The 22,898-nt window shown below is 38.6% G+C and overlaps 2 protein-coding genes across 2 annotated transcripts in view; one reads left to right on the plus strand and one right to left on the minus strand.

The window, feature by feature from the left end:
* Positions 1 to 3,255: 3,255 nt before the first annotated feature.
* Positions 3,256 to 7,143, plus strand: LOC134634163 (sialic acid-binding Ig-like lectin 7). Its single transcript, XM_063483225.2, is given in 7 exon segments — positions 3,256 to 3,298; positions 3,487 to 3,870; positions 5,102 to 5,407; positions 5,533 to 5,793; positions 5,988 to 6,078; positions 6,895 to 7,057; positions 7,060 to 7,143. Coding segments are annotated over 7 exon segments (1,332 nt in total).
* A 4,718-nt stretch (positions 7,144 to 11,861) lies between these two features.
* LOC134634170 (vascular cell adhesion protein 1-like) overlaps positions 11,862 to 22,898 on the minus strand; it is a 383,264-nt gene continuing 372,227 nt past the window's right edge. The window contains exons 6-9 of the mRNA XM_065471652.1: positions 13,705 to 14,010; positions 13,333 to 13,602; positions 12,949 to 13,030; positions 11,862 to 11,931 (exon numbers count right to left, since the gene is read on the minus strand). Of these exons, the coding sequence (XP_065327724.1) occupies positions 11,862 to 11,931; positions 12,949 to 13,030; positions 13,333 to 13,602; positions 13,705 to 14,010 (728 nt within the window). The remainder of the gene's footprint in view (positions 11,932 to 12,948; positions 13,031 to 13,332; positions 13,603 to 13,704; positions 14,011 to 22,898) is intronic.

Below are 22,898 nucleotides of genomic sequence, written 5' to 3' on the forward strand. Positions count from 1 at the left end.
TTTATGTCAACACCTACAATGGGTTTTGTGGTTTGGAAGCAGATTTTTTTTCTCATGTATTAATCACATATTTTAATCATATTACAATAGTGATAGTAATGTAACGTTCTCACTTAGTTGTATGCATGTGCACTACAGATGGGCCTTATGCTCTACACACAAAGTGAGGTCATTGTAATGGGAGACATTAAACAGATAGTGAAACTCCTGCTTATCAGGGATGTAAATCTGTAGGTGACGGCTAAGCAGAAAACAAGGTCATAATTCTCTCTGTGAGGGAGAGGGAGTCAAGGATGAGCTGGACTGAAGGCAAGGCAAGTTTATTTATATAGCACAATTCAACAACAAGGTGATTCAAAGTGCTTTACAGAGACATTAAAAAAACAAAAACAAATAAAAAGCATGATTTAAAATTGAAGAAAAAGAAGAAGGAAGGAACAGTAGATAAAATCAGTAGTTAAAATGTAAGTTTTGAAATTTAAGCTTAAAAGTAAAACAGTGTGGATTTGGTGCTTTATTCAAATGCAGCTGAGAACAGGTGAGTCTTCAACCTGGATTTAAATAAACTGAGTGTTTCAGCTGATCTGAGGCTTTCTGGGAGTTTTTTCCAGATATATGGAGCATAAAAGCTGAATGCAGCTTCTCCGTGTCTGGCTCTGACTCTGGGAACTGATAAAAAAACGGATCCAGATGACCTGAGGGATCTGGAAGGTTCATACTGGGTCAGGAGGTCACTGATGTATTGTGGTCCTAAACCATTCAGAGCTTTATAGACCAGCATCAGAACTTTAAAGTCTATCCTCTGACGGACAGGCAGCCAGTGTAAAGACCTCAGAGCTGGACTGATGTGGTCCACTTTTTTGGTCTTAGTGAGGACTCGAGCAGCAGAGTTCTGAATGAGCTGTAGTTGTCTGACTGATTTTTTTTTTTTTTTAGGTAGACCTGTAAAGATGCTGTTACAGTAATCGACTAGTTTTTCCAGGTCCTGTTGCGACATCAGATCTTTTATCCTTGATATATTCTTGAGGTGATAGTAAGCTGACTTTGTCTTAATGTGTTTTCATAAGTTTAGGTCTGCATCCATCACTACACCCAAATTTCTCGCCTGGTTTGTGGTTTTTAGGTGTATAGATTGAAGTTCTCTGGTGACCTGTAATTGTTTTTCTTTGGCTCCAAAGACTGTTACTTCAGTTTTGAAGGTATAGAGATATATGATATGCTGTGGAATGTTTTTTGTTGGAGAATGTTCTGGGAAGATATAAAAGAGTTCAGGGCAGTGTCCATCCTCAGAAAAAACTGTTTGGTGTTTGATCTGAATGTTTTTCTCCACTGCAGTGTTTTTTTTTTTTCATTTTCTTTTGCTTTTCCTTTTCTTTAATAAACCTCACTTCAAAAGACATGCTCACCTAGTAGTTGCAGTTTTATTTAAGATTTTCCACAACAGTGGTTTCTGTTAGAGAGATAAAATAAAGCTACTGTCCTCTCCCACTCCCTCACTGTCCCTGGTCACACTCTCACTGCACTTTGTGATGTCACTGGACTGCTCCTGACCAGTGGAGCTTTTGTGGCGTTTTGCTATGTGGTGTCAGAGCATGGATCCTAGTTTATGTCACAGTGGTGAAAGTACTTTTGGTCCCTCCTCTGAGCCTCAGTCAGTCTCACCCCTGAATACGCCCCAATTAAAAGGTCCACTGGAAAGGTTCAACCAGGAGCTGGAGACACAGCCGTACTGTTTGGTTTCTTAAAACCAATCCACCTGGATCATCTCATGTTGTAAGAATCCGAGCCTCAGCATGCTACCAAATGCTGCTACTGATCTCAGCAACATTTCTTACCCTCCATGATAGAAATGACCTGAAACATACATTTTATGACCTAAGAGAGCCAGAAGATGGAACATCAGGGAACCTCTGTGCTACATGATTGGTGATTCACCACAGGGATCCTCTGTAGCCAACATACCTCACAGAACAATTACACTGAATTAAATTGCTTAAAGTAGAAAATTGAATTAATTAAAGACTCTTACAACCCTGTTCCCTGAAGTCTAGTAAACGTGGAGTGGGACATCAAGTGTTTGAAGAGCAAACCAAAGACTGAGGCTCCAAACAAATTAGCTGTGGAGTAAAAATAAAAATGTAATTTACAATTCATTATTTTTCCAATTAAAATAAACACTATTAAAACAAATAGAAATGAAAAAGGAAGCAAATCAACAGGAGCGTCTCCAAGGCCAGAGTAACAAAGACAAGCTCCACTCTTACTGGACAGTAAAGAAACACTCTCTAGGCTGAAACAATAGTGTAATGGCTAAAATAATGCAAAAGCAAAAAAAATTCAGAAAGCCCCTTTCTCAAATTTCTACTAATAAATGAATCGCTTTACCAAACAGCAGAACAAACAGGTCCCACCGCTTTGCCACTTCTGTCTTCCAGTATCACCACTCCAGTAGCACACACATGGCTTCTCAGGGCCCAGCAGTCAAATGGCAAGAAGCACTTGATACTGGAGCTTTATATGAAGTTCCACAAACGTGTGTGGAGTAACCCATACGCCTAAGGATAAGAACACCTTACAGCACCCTAACCCTAAAGCTGTCAGCATAGAAACTGTCCAGGTAACAACGTGTGTGTGTGTGTGTGTGTGTGTACAGAGAGAGAGAGAGTCTTGCATAGTCCATCAGAATGATTTGTGTTAGCACAGGTTGTACATATATATCATACTGAGAATGATTAAATCAGCTGTGTAAGGTTAAGTTCACAGGCTTCGACAGACCAAAAGTTAAAAATGTCTTTAAGGGCAACATCTGACTTCTCTGACAGGAAATAAGCAGGCAGCACAAAACTGGCTTTATTATGCAGCGCTACAGTCAGTGGGTGTCTCTTCATGTCCTTTCTCAGATGATAATTTGTATTTTACAGTTTATAGTAGTTCTGCTGAAGGCTGCTTTGTTTCACTCATAAGACAATCATCAGATATAATGTGGGGTAAAGAAACATTTTATTGCTTTTATTTCTTAACTAAACTTTTAGTTATTTTTCTTTCAGTGAACTGACTGACACATCGTGTTAATTTATAAACTTGTGCTTTAATCTTAGACTTAAAATTTGTTATGTTATTATTTTTATATTTCAGCTATTTTTAAAGTACACAGCTCCACAGATGTAAATAATAGTCACTAAATCATTATCATTAACTTTTTGTTGATTTTATTATTTATTTATTTTTATTCTAGGAACGAGTTTCTGTGTGAAGATGGTGACAGTCAGCATTTTACTGACTGTTTTCTTTGTTTCAGGTGAGCTGATTGTTCAGTTATTAAAAGACATTATTGGATTGATTTGTCATTTAACTTTCACCTATTTTGAAACAACCTAAAAGACAGAGCCAGCTTTTCCTGTTATGATTAAAAATTTAAACACTTTACAAACAGTGAACAGCAGAGGAAAGGACAGCAGCTTGTTCATAATGAAACTGTATTTACAGGTGCTTTGGCTGATTATGCTGACTGGATAAAACTCTACATGACTGCACCAAAGCAGATGGAAGCACTGAGTGGATCTTGTTTGCAAATCCCATGTAACTTCAGCACCAAAGAAGAACAGAACTTTAACAGAAAAAGAAAAATCTTTGGAGTCTGGATTAAAAATAACGCTGACTTTGGCAGAAATCTAAACAATGTGATCTTCAACAGTAGTGGAGCAGTTAGCATCTATCCAATGAGTATTACTGGGAACCTGAGTCAGAGAGACTGCACCACTCTGTTTTCTAATTTAATCACAAACTACACAGACACATACTTCTTCAGAGCAGAGAGTGAAACATTCAAGGCGACAGCTCAACATGATCCTCTTCAAATAACAGTCAGAGGTAAAGACTGAAGTTTTTAATTCATTTACATCATAAAATTATACAAACCTTTGTTCTGATGCTTACTCTCTTTAATGAATGCAGAAATTTACAAAGTATTTATAAAAGAACATACTATGTAATTTTTTTAAAGAATAAACTGAAAGAAGAAAACAGGAAAAAAATGAGACTTAAAAAAAAAGTTTTGATACAGTCAAATATTTCTACATTAATGCTTCAGACAGGTTTGCCCTCAAGTCCTTCCTGTGCTCCTTTTTTATATTTTCATCATTTGATTTGTTTGTTTGAGCACATCCTGCACAGGTCATCAGTCTGTTGCAGGGAGATAGACAACCGTTTCCACTCACACTCACACCTATGGGGAATTTAGAATCATTAATCTAACCCCACTAACTTCATTTACCAAGAAAGATGAAAACACAGGGAAAACATGTAAACTCCACCTGGCCAGTTGGTTGATTCAAACTCAGGACCTCTGATGCAACAGTACTAACCACCACACCACTGGGTTGTCACTCCATCCATCGGCGTATGAATGTGTGTGAATGTTAGTTCGAAAGCATTTAGAAGCATAGAAACAGGTCTTGTGTGGCATGTTGTATAAAGCGTGTTGTGCTCCAGGAGAGTAGAAAAGCGCTATATGTTTACACGTGGTGTGTGTATGTTTTTCGGCCTCTTATAACCCCAGTGATATTTCTGTGGTTGGAAATCTCACAAGATCTTGTAACATCACGAGTCCAGGCAACTAACCATTCTTACTAGATTGTATCATGTCATCTCAACAAGAATACATTTAACTAGTTTTAAGTTGTTGAATTTCATGCAGATCGTGGTTGATTTAATTCAGTCCGCCATAGAAACAAAAAAATTTTTGTTCAAATTAAATGTTCTTGTAAAAGTAACAAAAACCCAAATTTCACTTTTTTGAGTACATGCATGCCCGGAGAAAGCAGCAGTATTTGTGGGTCTTCTTTAGATATGTGTTTTGTTTTTCATGATAGACAAACAATTTGAAATTCTTGATGCAGAAATGGTCTTCAGAATGTGTCCATATTTTAAAAAAAACCATCAAATGTCTCACTTTTAACCTGTGATGTTCTTTTCAGTTTTAATCGATTTGTACATCAGTTGTTGTCTATATTGACAAAACTGAGAATCCATAGCGGTTCAAACTGCATGTATGTAATATACTGTTCTTTAGTGTTAATATGTTTGTGATGTGAAACCACAGATTCTCCTTGGAGGCCCAATATTACAATCCCAGGTGATCTGAAGGAGAAGGAGTCTGTCACTATAACCTGCTCAGCTCTCACTCCCTGTCCACACTCCCCTCCTCAACTCACCTGGAATCTCACACAAGACTCTCACAACAAAATAGAGGAAAACACAAATGGAAGCTTTACAACTAAAATCCAGCAGACCATCACTCTGTCAGACACACATGATGGAAAGAAGATCAGCTGCTCTGCCAGATATCCTGTGAACCAAGGAAACGACACCAAGACAGCAGAGACAGAAGAGACTCTCAGTGTTTCATGTAAGACAATCAGAGTTTGTTGTTGGATCCTGTTAGCTCATCATGATTTATGGGAAGTCAGCTCTTTGTAATGAATGTAATCTGTTGCGCACCTTTTCTTAGACACACCCCCTTTTTTCCTCCAGATGCTCCCCAAAACACCTCAGCATCCATCAGTCCATCAGGTTTGGTGTCAGCAGGCAGCTGGGTGAACCTGACCTGCTCCAGCAGAGCCAAACCTCCAGTCAGCAGCTTCACCTGGTTCAAGAAGAGCAGAGATGGAGCTGTGAAAGTATCTGAAGGAGAGATTTACAGCTTCAATGTAACAGATGGAGGAGTTTATTACTGTGTGGCCACTAACGATCTGGGTAATCAGACATCAGCAGAGATTAACATGACTGTTGGAGGTAAAGTTAGGTCGAAACCACTAATGTGTTGTATGTTCTTATCCAATTTTTCTTCTTCTTATCTACTGTTGTCTTCTCCTTGTTTATTTCTTTTTGTCTTAACAGAGCTGTTCAAAATGTAAAATTAATCCGTATATGACTTCTGTTTAACTCTTTAACTGAAATGTTTTTTTCATATTGATCTTGTTTTTCAGGAGAGCAGAATGGTAGCTCCTTCCCAACATGGCTACTTCTTGGAGGAGTCCTTGGATTCATCTTACTCATCTGCCTTATTATCTTTGTTTGGTAAATATTACATCACAGCAGAAAATATGATCTATTACTGACAAGGTAGCTACACATGAAATGTACGTCATTATTTACACAAATATTTAACCCAAAACAGAGGACAGTTAAGTCATATTTAACTCTATTATTTAACTCTTAAACCGCAACTCTCCCAGTACTGGGGGCCAGATCTATGTATGGTCATGTGTCGTATCCATAGAAACATTTGAATCTAAGAAAAACTCATTAAAAACATTTCTACAACCACTAAACAGTTAAAACAACAGAAAATTAAAACAGTAGTTATGCACATTTTGCAAAAAAACATACAGATAAACAACTGAATCCCCCGTTCACTCGGCAGCATGTAACCGGGCAAACATTACATTTTTTAAAGGCTGACATGTCACAGATTCCACAACTGCAAGTTTCGTGAAGCTTCAACCAAAATTCACTGAACCAGCAGCAATTGGTGACCAACTTCATCTCTCACAATGCCTCAGAGCCATTTCCCATAAAAAAAAGAGTTACAGTTACAGAGATTAAATTTGATGAGAGCAAGTGTTTTGCTATTTGCCTCATTCGCCTTACAGTTTATAATTGGTGGGGCTGACATAAACATGGTGACATTATGGTGATACTATTGGATCAAATGATTAAAAAGAAGTGTTAATCATACAAGTTGTCCAGTAGAAGCTAATGTTACTTTCCCTTTTCCCTGTGCGAAATTCTATGTTAATGGATGACCCATTATACATATATGTATTCAAAAAATATTCATTTGTCATTGTAGAGAGATACTCTTTTCATTTTGGGTATTTCATTTTCAAGCAGGAGCCTCAGAAAAGTAAGTGAAGAGCCAGTGAGTAAATCAGAAGGAGAAGAAGAAAACATCCATTATGGAGAGATCAGCTTCTCTGTGCTGAGAAATGAAGCATCCTCTGACTCAGTGCAGGACAGAGGACAGCAGCAGGATACTGTGTACGCACAGGTGAAAGTCAAAAAGCCAGAAAAAACAGAGAGCGCACTCACGTCCAAGAGGAACTCTACGCTCAGGTGAAGAGAAAAGTAACATTACATTAACAAAATGTATTAAAGAAACATACACACATAATCTGCAAATAAAAATTGCATATTTATGGTTTAGTGCTGTTCAGTTTAGTTACTTAAAAACACGTATCACATCCTGCAGCTTTTTATGTTCAGCTTTAATTTGACACGTCTGTTTTCAGTTGACTTTTTAAAATGTTTTTCTTAAATATGTGTAAATGGATAATGCAGCACTAAGGAACTAATTTACATGACAGTTGTCTCATAAAAAAACATGTCTCATAAAAATGTCTCATAAAAAACACAGTAACACTGTAACAGAGATACTTAAAGCGATTTTATTGTGATGTGTTCAGTATCATTACAATACTATATAATCATATATACACACATACACTATAAACCTACACTGGTATACACGAGAAAAAGTGTTTAACATATATATTTGAATAACCTGTATCGTTAGGTCAAGTATTATTCACATGTATATCATAAGATTATGCCACTTGCTGTATGAGCACCTGGGATAATCAAAGGTTGTCCTCTGCAGATGGTCAATCTGCATATGGCCAGATCCCTGACCGGCCCATGGCCGGACCTTGGCCGGTACCTGACTTTGCACCTGCTATTTTTGGCTGGAGGACAAGTGAGAAGTTACCCAGCAGTAACAGGAGGGGTTACTGGGCTCTATAAAGAGGGGCCGGAGGGGCCATCATGTCTCTGTGTGGCTCTGCTGTCTGTGCTTAAGGCTCTACACCCCGGAGTTTGCTTTGCTTGCTTTGCTATGCGTTGTCCTGCTGTTCTGTGTTTTGTAATGTACTATCTTGCTGTTCATATGATTCTGTTAATTAAACTCTATTACGACAATTTCACTCTTTTCCAGAGGATCTTTTTCAGTGAAATTATTTTAATTGGATCTAAAAAGTTGGATCTCCACATTGTTGGTGGGATAAAGTTATCATGTTGGCATCAAAATTTGCGACCCGACAATCTCTACAAGTTGTGAGCTACTAGATGCAAGAGTCTTAGTTTCTAGTTTATATTTTGTTTGTTCCTTTTACTGTTCGTTAGTATTTCATTTTAAGTTCTGCATCACAGCAAATAAAACCGCCGCCTTTAGTTAATTCCCTCGTTTCAGACTCCTGTATTTTGGTCTGTCTGTGAAGGTTCTCAGTCATCCAGGTCATGGTAGTCTAAAGTGCTTGGAAAGAAAAACATCTGGCATTCTTTAAGTTGCTTGAAGACGTTTCACCTCTCATCCGAGAAACTTCTTCAGTTTTAAGGTCAAATGGTGGGGAGTCCCAGATTTAAGTACTCGGGGAGTGTCACCCAAGGAGGTCATGAACCCCCTGTTGATCCTCTACCTAATAGCATGAGCCAAGGTGTGAAAATGGGTGTAGGTCACCATCAGCCAAGGTTTCAGGTGAACCCCCTGTGAAACCTAGCCCCACCCTGCTAACTTCTAAGTGAAAGGATAAGACAGGTCCATTTCACTATCGATGCTCTCTGGAACAAAATTAGCCAGACTCTGCAGGAACTGAAAACACTTCTACCTTCTCCTATTTTAGAAGAGGTTCACAAGTTTGTGGACAAGGCTCAGCCCAAAACTCTAAAGGAAAAGAAAGATAACTCAGGAAATTCCATACTTAATAAACAAAAAATTTTACTTCTCAATCAGAACCTATACTGAACAAAGAAGAACAGGAAGACTTCAAACCTGAAGACAGTCAGGAAAAATGGGTGAAGAACTTTTCAGACAGCAATCTCACTGGATCTGAGAATCAGTAACATGCTGACTGTCTCCATTTTCACAGACAGACTACTTTACTGCCTGGATTAAAAAAAGAGAGAGATCATTTCATGTATGGAGCTGTAACACTGTACTTAATATTTTTAAAGCAGTTTCATAATAAAAATGTTCCTTGTGCATCCATACATTTTGTTTTTTCTTTTCTTGTAGTTCTTTGTTATAAAATATGTTGAAATATAAAGAAAAATAAAACACAAACCAGTTTATGCAAAACTTTTAACATCAGTAAATAAGATTACTTTACATGTACCTGTCAGTGCAGTAAAGAAAAGTTAAAAGGTTATTGAATACGTGCAATATAATATTTCCTTATCAAACAAGCTCAGGTGTAGTCTTATCCTTTAACAGTTTTAGCAGAATTACAGTGAACCGTGTTGCCCAGCCAATGTTAGAAAGAAGGAAATACAAAGAGAGAACTTGCTGTTTAAGAAGGTGCGTTAAAGTCAGTTTATCACAAAGCTGCTGAAATAAACTCTTCAGTTCTGCTAATGTTCTGTGAAAGAGGAAGTCTGACACATATTTAAAGATGCAAATTACCTACACACTATCAAAGACCTTTTTACTCACTTGAGTTTTTCAAGCTATGCAAACACAAATGATGTTGAAAGAATAAGTAAGATGCAGAGTTCCTGAAATGTAACATTTTATTTTCAATTTCATTTTCCTTATCTCTTAAAAGTGCAGATATATGTTATTAAATATATTTCATATACTTATTTGGTGAAAGTTTGCTGGTCCTATCCCCTGCAGGTTAAATTTTTTATTTAAAAAAAGAAAGAAAAAACACTCATCTTGTCATGGAAGCAGTCCCTGCTGGGTGACCATGTTTGTTTTTGTTGTTGTTTCTCTCCCTGTCTCTCATTTCTGCTTGGATGAGTGGACCGTGGCCGTCTGCGGTTGGGGTTTCCCGGAGGTATCTGGCTCTGAGAGTTTCTTGCCATTAAACCAGCCACATGTGGAAGACCATGACACTCATCTGTTGCTGATCAGCCTCTTCTGAGGAGTTCCTTAACAGAGGAGCTGAGCCTCAGTCGATGCTGGATCGTTAAGAGAAATCATTTAGTTCCCAGCAAGTAAGTGACAGTGTTTTCGGAGTGAAGTGTGGCGTGTACTTACCGGTTTCTTGTTGTTTTCAGACACAAGTAGAGGGAGTTAAGCACTTTGTACATAAACACCAAGAGGAGGAAGGAAACTCACCACTTACACTAGAGAAGTCATAGCACAGGATTGGGGAGCAAGCACAAGGGGAAAAAGAAACTCACACATGGAGGATTGTTGTACTTATCGTCATTGTCATTCACTGTAAATAAATTCAGAGTCCTGTGTTTCGGTCCTGCATCCACACTGCCCTTGACACAGCTGGCATAATTATTTTAAGGTTGCCAATACCAGGAGCCACACATTAAAAATAAATAAACCCACTTTATTTTCATTCAGAACACACACCAGTTAATGCACATCAGAGGGAAATATCAGTTTATTTACTCGCCATCAGACTGCACAATATAAATAATAAATAAATCTTCTTGATGCATTCTCAATCATCCATGTAAGTAAATCTCCAAAAGATGATTCTGTTCATCTGGACGTAGAGTTTTCAGTGGAAGAAACGTTTTGTCACTCATCCAAGTGACTTCTTCAGTCTCAGCTGACTGCAGGTTTCCCCAATCTTATAAACAGTACATTTGCATAATGACTGAAACCAGCCCACTGAAGGAACAATGGGCTGTGAGGTCAGTTCCTTCATCATAATTATGCAAATTTTCATGACCATTGATCAACAACCACTGATCAATGGCCATGAGTACCATTCACAGAGAGTTGGGGAATGGCTGCAATCACAGCATTGAAAGATAGCGAAAGATGTACCCTTAGGCCCCCTCCTCGATTCAGAGATGGTCTTTCCGTTTTCACGTATTGGCCTCCTTGACTGGAGGCCAATACAGAGGTTGTTTGGTTTCCCTGACTTATAAATCCTGGCAATCCTCCTGGCACTTCACAGGCTAAACTATGTTACTCTGTTTGTGACGGGGGACCCGATCCTTGGGGTGGACCAGTTTCATCAAATTGTAATGAATATTCTCTAGACCAGACATTAAGATCTTTTTTTCTACTCCAGTATTCAGTCACTCTCCATCTCACATCCAATTCCCAATCAGAGATGAGATTACTCTGACTCAAAGCTTGTTGTTGAAATCTGAAATAAACTGAGGTTCACACAAACAGGTTGTCTTTATAAGTTTTATTTACCTTTGCAGAGAGGTCAAACAACAGCACAGACAGCAGTCTGCATGCGCTTTTTTTTTTTTTTTTTTTTTTTTTTTAAAAGCAAGTGGAATATTTACAGAGACGGTATTAGACAAAGAGTGGTCAGTGGTTTTCTACAACAACCCTCTTGCATATTAATTTCAGGGAATTCCTTACTGAAGGCATAAAATAGCAACTACAATATTTGAATCAATTACACAAATGGACTTGTAAAATTGTTTGATTCATGATCCCCAGATAATTGTTATAATGTAGCTACATCTTAATTTCTCCCAGAAGGATTAATCCCCAGTTAGTTTATGAGCTTAAGCTAAGTTGCGTGACTCTTGGCAGATCAGACATGTCATACTGAAATGAACTGACTGTGCCTGTAAAACTTACCAGACCTATCAGAAACATTTGGCCATGCTATTTTGCTCTGTTTAGTAAATCTCGCTCTAAAGATGCAAAACTGAACAGTTCAATTTTGAGAAGACAGCACTGGCTTGAGGAATGACATTTCTGTAATACCATCTCTGTACTCAGAGTATGATGGTCATGTACAGCTGTTGAACATCAAACTATAAAGAAATATCCAAACATGTAAAGTTTCTACTAATTCTACAAGATTGCCGTGAATTTAGTGATATTTTACAGTGGAGTTTGTCCTGCAGAAACTTTAGTTTCTGATGCGTTATGATGTGATTCTGCTCATCTGACAGCTTTCTGTCTCTGGATTGTTGGAGCGTCTTGATCTGAACCAGCTGAGGGATAAAAACAAAACAAATGAGAAGCAATAACTACTTGGTATATAGTTTTAAATGAGCACAGGTGGGAAATAATGAAATGCAAATATTTATGCACATACGTATTTTACTTAAGTAGTTTTTTAATGAAAACTTTACTTTTACTCCCTAAATTTTACAATAAATATCTGTACTTTCTACTACTAAAAAAACATGTGGCATAGTCAGGGGTTAAAGTAGGCCGCAACTTATGGCCCAGATGCTGTTTGTCACAGAGAGGGAAAAGAAAGAGCTAACTCCACTCAGAGATCGAGAAACATAAGAAAGACAGGACAGGAAGAAGAGAGATTAGATTTAAAGGCAACGACTGCTCGGTGGGATTCAATAAACTGGAAATTTAAAGCTCTCATGTAAATCCTCATGTTTTTAAATTGTGACATTATGTTTCTTCATATTTGTCATGGCCCTAGCAGGGCCTCCTCTTGAAAATTGCCCTTGTGTGGGTGTGGTGTTGTTCTCCACGCCTCCTCCTCTCTTGCTCCTCCCACCCCTCTGTCTCTCTTTCACTCTGCCGTCTCTCCAGGACGCACCTGCTGTTCATTACCCTCGTTTGGCACCTGGACCCAGTCCTCGGAGGTGATATAGGCTGGGAAAGAACTGTGTGGTGCGGATGGGTTTTTTTTTTTTTTTTTGTGTGTGTGTGTGTGTGAGACTCTACACTATCTTTCTCGGTGTTGGAAAGGTCCACTTACATGTTTGGTCTGCCTGTGGTGTTAAATTGAGTGAGTAGACGGGCCTGTAGGCTCTGGAAGTGTCTCCCTGTGGTGAGGAGTTAAGTGGGAAGTGCCTCCTTTATTTGTTCGGTACTTTTGTCCTCCGTTGCGGCGACTGCTTCTTTTCTCTTTTTTGGCATTATTGATAAAACGGCGTGGCCGGCTCTTTAGGTTAAGATTATTTGTAATAAAACCATATTATGTACTGAACACCTCTGTCTGGTTCTTTTTTCATTCTGTTCCGGACCCATTTGTTACTTACCACTCAAACATGCCCAGTGTGCTCACAAGCATTATGATTCCCACAGTCTTCACTATAGTGTAGAAACCATCCAGTGTTCCAGCTGTATTGCAACAAGATTTTAGAGCAAAGAAAAACTGTAATTGACAGAATAACTGATTAACAGTAAATAAAAGTTTTAAAGTGAATCAAAATCCATGAAAATCATAATTTTGAAACAAGACTGAAAAACCCATGAAGAAAGATCATTAAACTAAATTCAGTCTCACTTAAACACATTTCATTCTCTCCACTGTGGTAAGGTATGATAGCAAGAAGGGTAAAAAAAACAAACACTTTATACACTTTGATGATTGAATTCATTTAAAAAACTAAAGCTAAATAATAGCTGTGACTGACTTTTACCTTCACAGTAAGTAAGAGTTAGATGAATCTCTGCTGATGTCTGATTACCCAGATCATTAGTGGCCACACAGTAATAAACTCCTCCATCTGTTACATTGAAGCTGTAAATCTCTCCTTCAGATACTTTCACAGCTCCATCTCTGCTCTTCTTGAACCAGGTGAAGCTGCTGACTGGAGGTTTGGCTCTGCTGGTGCAGGTCAGGTTCACCCAGCTGCCTGCTGACACCAAACCTGATGGACTGATGGATGCTGAGGTGTCTTTAGGAGCATCTGAAGAAAAGGAGTGACACAGATTACATTTGTTACAAACAGCTGACTTCCCATAAATCAAGATATGTTGACAGGTTCAACAACAAACTTTGATTGTCTTACATGAAACACTGAGAGTCTCTTCTGTCTCTGCTGTCTTGGTGTCTTTTCCTTGGTTCACAGGATATCTGGCAGAGCAGCTGATCTTCTTTCCATCATGTGTGTCTGACAGAGTGATGGTCTGCTGGATTTTAGTTGTAAAGCTTCCATCTGTGTTTTCCTCTATTTTGTTGTGAGAGTCTTGTTGGAGATTCCAGGTGAGTTGAGGAGGGGAGTGTGGACAGGGAGTGAGAGCTGAGCAGGTTATAGTGACAGACTCCTTCTCCTTCAGATCACCTGGGATTGTAATACTGGGCCTCCAAGGAGAATCTGTGGTTTCACAACACAAACATCAATACTACAGAGCACACTGCACCTCATACCACAAATGTAATCAAGTACTCAGAATAATAACAATGCATGAACTGAAATAACAAAGTAGAAATGTCCACTCAGTGGACTCAGTATAAAAACAATTATAAGTGTAATATACAATTATCAAATCAAGTTTAATTTTCATTGATAATATTAACGAGAATTAAACTATTAACAGTAAGTTTTTAAATGAGTGTAACTATATTGTATAATTATTATCTTATAAAATAAACTTGAAAATTTTTTTACCTCTGACTGTTATTTGAAGAGGATCACATTCTGCTGTTGCCTTGAATGGTTCTCTCTCTACTCTGAAGAAGTATTTGTTTGTGTATGTGGTGGTTAAATTAGAAAACAGAGTGGTGCAGTCTCTCTGACTCAGGTTCCCAGTAATACTCATTGGATAGATGCTAACTGGTCCACTACTGTTGAAGATCACATTGTTTAGATTTCTGCCAAAGTCAGCGTTATTTTTAATCCACACTCCAAAGATTTTTCTTGGGCTCTTAAATTTCTGTTCTTCTTAGGGTCTGAAGCTACATGGGATTTGCAAACAAGATCCACTCAGTGCTTCCAGCTGCTTTGATGCAGTTATGAAGAGGTCTGCTTTATCAGGACAATCAGCCAAAGCACCTGTAAATACAACTGAATAATTATTACATGCACACCCTCATTCTTTAAACGTTATTAAATGTTCATCAAAGTACACTACACTTATACATTCTAGTAAGTCACTGAGATTTTCAAATGTAAAGTTTTAACAGATATTCCTGAGATGACGGGCATTTATCCTCCACCATCTAAAACTTTGGATTCATTGTAAAAATTCCGAGTAACAAACATTAATAAAGACAGTGATCATACATAAAACAGCTCACCTGAAAGAAAGAAAGAAATTAGTAACATGCCAACTGTCACCATGTTCAGATTGAAGTTCAGTGGATCTGTGTGCATTGAAAAACAATAACAAAACACAGATAACTGAATTCGTACAGGTAACAAAACACCAATAAATACCCACTAAACATGTTGATGCTGAATAGCCATCAGCTGACTGTCTTTTGTTTCTTGTCTTGGTTGAAAAACTGTTTTAAAATCAAATTTTTGCCGACACCAAAATAACACAGCAGCAAGTTTAATGTCTGCTGAACATGTTTTTGTAACTTTGCTTGGACGTTATTGAAAGTAAACCTGCTGCTGAAAGATAGGTGTTTGTGACAGTTCAGATCAATGGCTTCATTAAAGTGCATGAAACTGGATTAAAAAAAAAAAAGTTCTCTAAATACATGTAAAGTTCACCATTAAACAAAAGGCCTGATTAAGAGACGGAAAGGAGCACCAAGAAAGACTCCTGAATACTGCAGAGCTAAAGGCCCAGAATTTGCATGTAGATAATCAATAATGACTTCAAAGTGTTTATCTTTAGACAAACAACCATTTAGTAAGCAAATTAGTTGTGAATCAAATGTATTTAAAAAAGAAAGAAAGAAAAAAAAAGACATGTGTTTCCCTGCTTTCAATATATACTGCAGTCATAAATGTCTCTTCCTCTGAAATAATACTACTTTTTTAAACATGATTTCTGGCTAACGATACTGTGTATCTGTATTAGATGAATAACAAATTTAAAATTTAATGTAAGATGTACAAAAACAAACAAAAGGATCGCCTACCTAAGGAGCTCAAGTGAAGTCTTGTAACTGTAGAATAAAATGAAGCAGAATTACAATAAAACATATGAACTAGTTGCTGCCAATGTCAGAAGAAGAAGAAGTACTAGTAATGAAACACCCAAAGACTAAAACAATGTAAAAGTTTCTTGTCCTTCCTGATTATGTTCAGCAAAAGAGGAAGTCACTGTAGCAGTCTTTTTTTTCTGCCACTCACTTGTAAGTTTAACCTTTTAACAGAGTGAAGAAATTTCAGCACAACTGCACAAAAAGTAACAGACAGCGTACATGCTGTTTAGAAAAGTGCAGTTTTCTTGGACGCAAAGTGAAATATGTTCTTATAAATTAAGAACAAAAGAACAAGAAATTCAGTGGCCCTGTGACAGATTCACAGCCTCTATCTCACTCCATCTCCCCTTATTCTAGCTGTGATAGACTACACCGCCCAACTGGCTGCATTGAACAAACTTGCAGTGCTAGCGCTGAAGAGACGGACTTCATCTTTGTGTGTACATCAGCTTCAGTAAAACCCAGTATCACGGCAAAGTGAGTACTGTGGTTGGTTTGAACTACCATTATACAGTGTTGGGGAGTAACAGAATACATGTACTCTAATTGAGGCACAGGCATTAGAGCCTGTGCCTCAATCTCATGGCCCATTTCACCTCTACTTGCATAATGACGTGAAGAAATATTTTTAAAAATTAATGTTCAAAAAATTATTTAATATGAAGGCAATAGGCAGAGTGGTACAGGCATAGCCCTAAAGATTATGGGCATTGTAGTCCAGTTGTAAGTAAGCTATTAAGACTCGACTTTACACAGTTTTTGTGTTTTTCCTCCGAAACAATAAGTTCTATTGAAGCAGCCTTTCAACGCCTCTCTCTGTCTCTCGCTAGCAAAGTTGACCCAGACAACACAGTAGAGCTAGTTTTCGGTTACGAGCCCGACACGGAACCCAATGTATTAGCCTGAGGTCCCTTTACTACGATTTGGAGCTGCGGACCTGTTTTATATACACGCGCGCAGAATAGTTTTCTTTACGAGATCGCTGCAAAAAGTGCAGCCTTACCTAATGTCCACCCTACTGTTACTCATTTTATATTATGATTTAAACATCTAGTTGGTATTGGTATGGCGAGTATCCTTCAGTAATGGTAATAAATAACAGCAATAGTATATTAGAAGAATAATCCTTTAATTGTCCCACAAGGGGGAAATTTGGTTGTATCAGCAGCAAAAACACATATACAAACAGAGTATTCATGTAGTTGTAAAATATTCATGCAGTTGTAAAAAGCTTGATAATATATTAAGTAGTGCTGTCAAAATTAATGCGTTAACACAAATTAGTCCGCCATCACGGTCAACACGATTAAAATTTTTAATGCAATTAACGCATCTGGAGTGCAGAGTGACACAAAATCCCTGAAATGTTTCTGTCAATGCACTTCGGGCAGTTTGTCCAAGTAGAGTTACCTTCGTACATGCGCAAACGGGCAGCTGATCTGGTACTGATGGGCAGCTGAACCAATCAACTCAATGTGGAAGATGATAAATGCACATTGGCCCTCTCGATGGGAAATTTGAGTATTAAAAAAAACAAAACAAACAAAAAAAAAACCCAACAAGACGGAACAGTCGACCGACAACAACACATTGTGCAAGAAGGAATTTTCTTTTCACCGAAGCACTTCCAGCTTAAAATATCACATTGACGCGAAGCATACGTTAGCCGGGGATGCTACTAGGACTTTGGCTAACGCGTCTCCCAGCTTGCGACAAACCACTCAAGGAGCATCGGGAACTCAGTAAGTGTACCTCGGAAATATTGACTGACACAATTGTCAAGTCGATTGCAACAAACTGCAGACCTATTAATATCGTTGAGAACACGCTCTTTACATAGCTTTGGTTCCTTGTTTCAAGGACTTTAAGTGCCTCCCTAATAGTGACAGAGAGAGAGTGGATAAATGTTTAGAGTTTTTTGTTAACATGAATGTTAAGAGGGCTGATCCGTGGGTAGCTACTGGTACGCAAGCCGGGGCCTGATCACCCCCGGCTGGGTCACTTGGGCGAGGGTGTATGATGTTGCGAGACCCGAAACACCTGACGACCCCAGGATACTGAATCACTGAATATGCGTACCAGTGCATCCAGGAGATGTATCTTGCATAGTTAAGTGCCTATATTTTCCCTTTCTTTCTTGAGTCTGTTTGCTCATGCAAAATGAAATGTGATTAATATAGAATAAAAATAAATGATATTTAATCGTGATTAATCAAAATTAATCCACAGTAACCCTGTGATGAAATAAAATAGTTATTAAAAATTTAAAATTAGTAATTGTTTGACAGCACTATTATATATTAGTGTATACTTACCTATTAATATATAGGTTTTTTAAAAAGTTGTATTTTCACAGGAGCGAACCTGTGTTAAAAGATTGAAAAAGAACTATTCAAATTCTCTTTGAATTTAAGCATCCATTCTTTGTTTTTACTCTGCATTTACTTCATTATATTGCATAAATGTCAGTTACAAGTTTAAATATAAAGTTGAAAAAAAAAATGTAATTGCAACCAGGCTATTGATCAAGTAAATGCAATTAATTACAGATAATTGTGAGATAAAAATTTAAAAAAAAAACTTATTAATCTATTGATAGCACAAATATTAAGTAATCCAAAGTATTCAGAATACGTTACTCTCATTGAGTAACGTAACGGAATACATTACAAAATACATTTTGGGCCATGTATTCTGTAATGGAATACATTTTAAAGGTAACCTTCCCAATACTGCCATTATACTACTATGTTTTCCATCCAGTAACTATAATTCATTATTTTTTTCAAAGTAACTTGCCCAATACTGATGAAATCATAACATCAGTTGCCTTAAGGCGCTTCATATTGTATGGTAGACCCTAAAGTAATACATACAGAGAAACCCAACAATCATATGACGATGTGATGTCCACATATGTGGACGGCAGGTCCTAGGATCTATAAGTGTTATACATAAGGATAATGTTTAGCAGTGGAGAATAATTCAAATCAGAAATACTTTTCTGAATATTATGCACCAATTACTGAGGATACAATCTGAGTGAGTCTGATACATTTATTAACAAAGTGCTCAGTTTTCAAATACTGAATTTCTATATCAAACAGCACCAGGCCATAAAAAGGGCTAATCATCAGTAAATGTCTAAGCTGTAACTTAAGATCAGCAAACAATAAGTGTTTCATTGCAATGCAAATGATCACACCAAAGCTTTGAAGGAACTACATTCAGTTCACACATAGATACACCCACTGCAAACAAGTTAGGCATCAGTACTCGAGTAAAATTAGAAATGTATATCACATGAAGCAGATTTCAAAGGAAGTGATCAAAATAAAAGTTACTCTGCTCTTACAAGATAAACACCCAGATGTTTAAGTCTGATGGCCATACATGAGCTGAAGGACAAGAAAGGGTCACTGCTGAACACAAACAAAATGTTGTCCGTTTAAAAAAAACAAACAAACAAACAAAAAAAAAAAACACCCCACCACACACACACACACACTATAAAGATCAACATTCCAAAAGTCATAAATTAAAACCGATCAAAGTTTTTATTCTCAGTTGGTTTAAATCTCAACAAATTCAGGCATAAACTATGTGACCACACTGAAATGTCCAACAACAAAAACAAGCACCATCATCACCGTCAATCAGTAGTAACCATCTATTACAATAACTAATATTTATAAAACCCACAGATCCTTCACCCAGAAAACCGGCACCACACCCAGCTTCCATTAAACATTGGTCTGCTAGTCACAAGGCAGATACGCCACTCCTTTACAACATACACCAAATCATTCCAGAAAAACTCTGAGCCCAACAATCTGAATCCATCTTTGTCCTCCTGTCCTTCATCTTTCAGTGTACAAAGGTATATGCAGCTGTAATGGTGGATTAACAGGTGTTATTCTAAGGAGGGAAACCCTCCAAAAAACGGATGGAGCAGTGAAGCAGCCAAGGGAATAGAAGGATATGAAAACTGTATCACTAAAATATAATTTATTATACAAAAACAGTTAAAAATGTAAATGGAATTAAAACAACAAAGGCCAGGGAGAAAAAACAATAAAAATCAATAAAACATAAATATTAAAAGTCCCGTGGCGTCAGCCACAACGTTAAAATCCAGCCAATCGGGGCGGGGCAAGGAAAACTCAGCGGCGTCCTCGGCTGTCCTGTTAGTCTCTCCGCTAGGAGGTGCTGGAAAGCGAGGGGCAGCGACGGTCACTGTTCTTTACAGTGGCTCGGTTTATTGCAGTACGATAAGTCGCGAGACTTACCCCGGATGGGTAGAGCTCCTAACTCTGCCCGCCGCTTTTCTGTAGCACACCAGCACTATGGTCTCTCCGTGGGAGGTAGGGCGCTGTCCCGCTGCCAACTAATTCCCCACCGTAGCGTCCTCTGGCCTCCAGCTATTCCAGCAGCAGCACAGCTCCCTCTACCTCTCCGCTCGCTGGCCGTGGTATGCCCTCGCCACGTACTGCACACCAACCTGCACCAACGCCTGGATGACACAGCCACCAATTACTAGATGTTCCTGCAACCAAACTTCCTCGTTTTCACTCCCAGCACCGAACAGTCTTGCGTCGGTTGATCTCAATAGGTTACATCAGGGGTCGGCAACCCTAGATGGCACAACCATAGCTGGACTGGCCATCGGGCATACCGGGCATTTGCTCGGTGGGCCGATGGTGATTTTTCGTTTTTATGGGCCGATGATGTAACGGTATAAACCAGGGGTAGGCAACCTTTCTGATGACGAGTGCCATCTAAAATTTCCTCAGAAGCCAGTGTGCCATATGATTGCATTAGCAATAAATTTAATAACGCTCTATATTAACAGTTGCACACTATATAAAACCACTTTATAGAATTATATTTGTTTGCAGATGTTGGCAGCTATCAGCGAATAGTTATCAGCTATTTTGAAACACAAAAAAGACTTTTTATCCATAACAAGAACTCCATAACAGCAAATGGACTGTACAACCAAAAATGCAAATGCTATTTATGGTCTCCTCACAACAATAATAAGAAAAATAAACTGAGCCAATATGGCATGTTTGTTAATACACATGTTAATGTGATCTCTGGTCTCCCACTCAGAGACACAGGTCTCCGAGTGTCCAGCATTCAGACAGCTACCTGAGGACACTCTTCATGTGAGAAAAAATCTGCTCACACAGATATGTAGAGCCAAGCTCCATGAACACGCACAGCTATGGATTCCAGCTGCTTCGATGTTGCATTAACTGGCATTAACTCAGCCAGTTAATGTGAGACAAATCCAGCTGCTCATTAAAGCTTTCTGGTTTGATCAGAAAATAAAACGTTGGTCCATACACCTGAAAGTCCCAAAAACGCATTGTGAATTCTCGACTAGAGCCCGGCCCACCAAGTATTAAAGCCATAAAGCCTTTGAATGAAAACAAACACTGTTGTGACAGTGATGTACGCTGTCTTGTTGGTATATCTATGATTTCTATACATTTTACGTCAGATAAAAACTTTGGTTGTAAGATTCACATAATTATTTAATAAAAGCCAGACAATTTAAATGAGAATAAGAAAGTATTTCCTTGTCCCCCCCTTTCCCTGTTAATGCCCTACCTGGCCCCCTGGCAAAACATTGCTAGACCCGCCCCTGCACAGTTACCAGCTGTCAGCTACATAAAAAAAGGATCCTGGTGTTATTTGTCTCTCAGAAACAGTTCATAACTTCCCTTCAACTCATTAATGTCACCTAAAAGGTAAACCTGTTTCTCCATCACCTGTTCAGCTCTGATGATTCAGTAAGGACATCTCCTGGTCTCATCTTCATGTTTCCCTCTCACCAGATAACCAAACCGATATCATGACCAGCAGCTTTTACAGCTGTAGCTCCAGCAAACATCAGCTGATACTAGAAAGTAATATCAAATAAATTCTAACAACAGCTGACCAAGCTTAAACGTGCTGCTGTTGTTTAGCGCGACATCCGCTGGTTTCCGCTTTCTGGTGCAAAGTGGGCGATAAACAAACAAGAGAGAAAAGCTGATCAGCTGATCATTGATCAGTTTCATGATTGAAGTAGCAACAAGAGAGAGAGGGGGAGAGAATGAGAGCAGAAGAGGCAGCTGTGCAGCGTAACGACAGAATAACTCCAGCTTTGTATCTTTTTCCATTCTAGCTTAAGTACGGGACAAATCGCGTTACTTTTCAGCTCAATACGAAACGCGTAATATTTTCTCTGAATGCGGGACGATTCCGTTTGTACGGGACGGTTGACAACTCTACTAATTAACCTTATGAATAAATAAAGTTCACTATCAGTAACATCATAGCACCCACCCAGCTGTATAGAAACTCCGTCATGCTAGCTAGTACGCAGTACGAGTTATTGTAACTGATTGTAAAAACTCAGCACAACGAAAATAAACTACACCTAAACTTGGTTTATATCTGACCCAGATAGACTGCAGGTCATAACTTCTTACCTGAAGTTCAGTTCACCTGACACTCGGACCGGCATCCGCCTCGGGTCTCTCCTCCTCCTGCCTCCCCTTTCCCTCATCCACCTGCTGGCCTCCACCACTTGCTAATGTTACTGAATCTGTGGAAGCTCCGCCATAGCCACCACCAAACAACTGAGTTATTTTTACACACCAGCCAGCATCTGGCCAATCCACCATCTTCCATTGTTTATACCATTACAAAAAAAAAAAAAAATCATCGGCCCATGAAAATGAAAAATCACCATCGGCCCACCGAGCAAATACCCAGTATGCCCGATGGCCAGTCCAGCTATGGTCGTGCCATCAGTTAACCCTTCGCGTGCCAGCTGTGGCACGCGTGCCTAGGGTTGCCGACCCCTGCTATAGATCATTAGAAGAAGATAGACAGGACACAACCTTTTACCTTAAAAAGAAATGGGAAGCTGAACTGGCCATAACTATAACAGAGAAGGAATGGGTCAGTATGTGTGAAATACAGCACAGCACAACAAAATCGCCGTTGTGGAGGGAATTTTGCTGGAAAAATTTGACATGTTTTTTCATTACACCCAAAATTAAAAGTAAACAGATCTCAAGTCCACAGAAATGTTGGAGACTGTGT

The sequence above is a fragment of the Pelmatolapia mariae genome, linkage group LG9, assembly GCF_036321145.2.
Source record: "Pelmatolapia mariae isolate MD_Pm_ZW linkage group LG9, Pm_UMD_F_2, whole genome shotgun sequence".
NCBI classification, from domain to species: domain Eukaryota; kingdom Metazoa; phylum Chordata; class Actinopteri; order Cichliformes; family Cichlidae; genus Pelmatolapia; species Pelmatolapia mariae.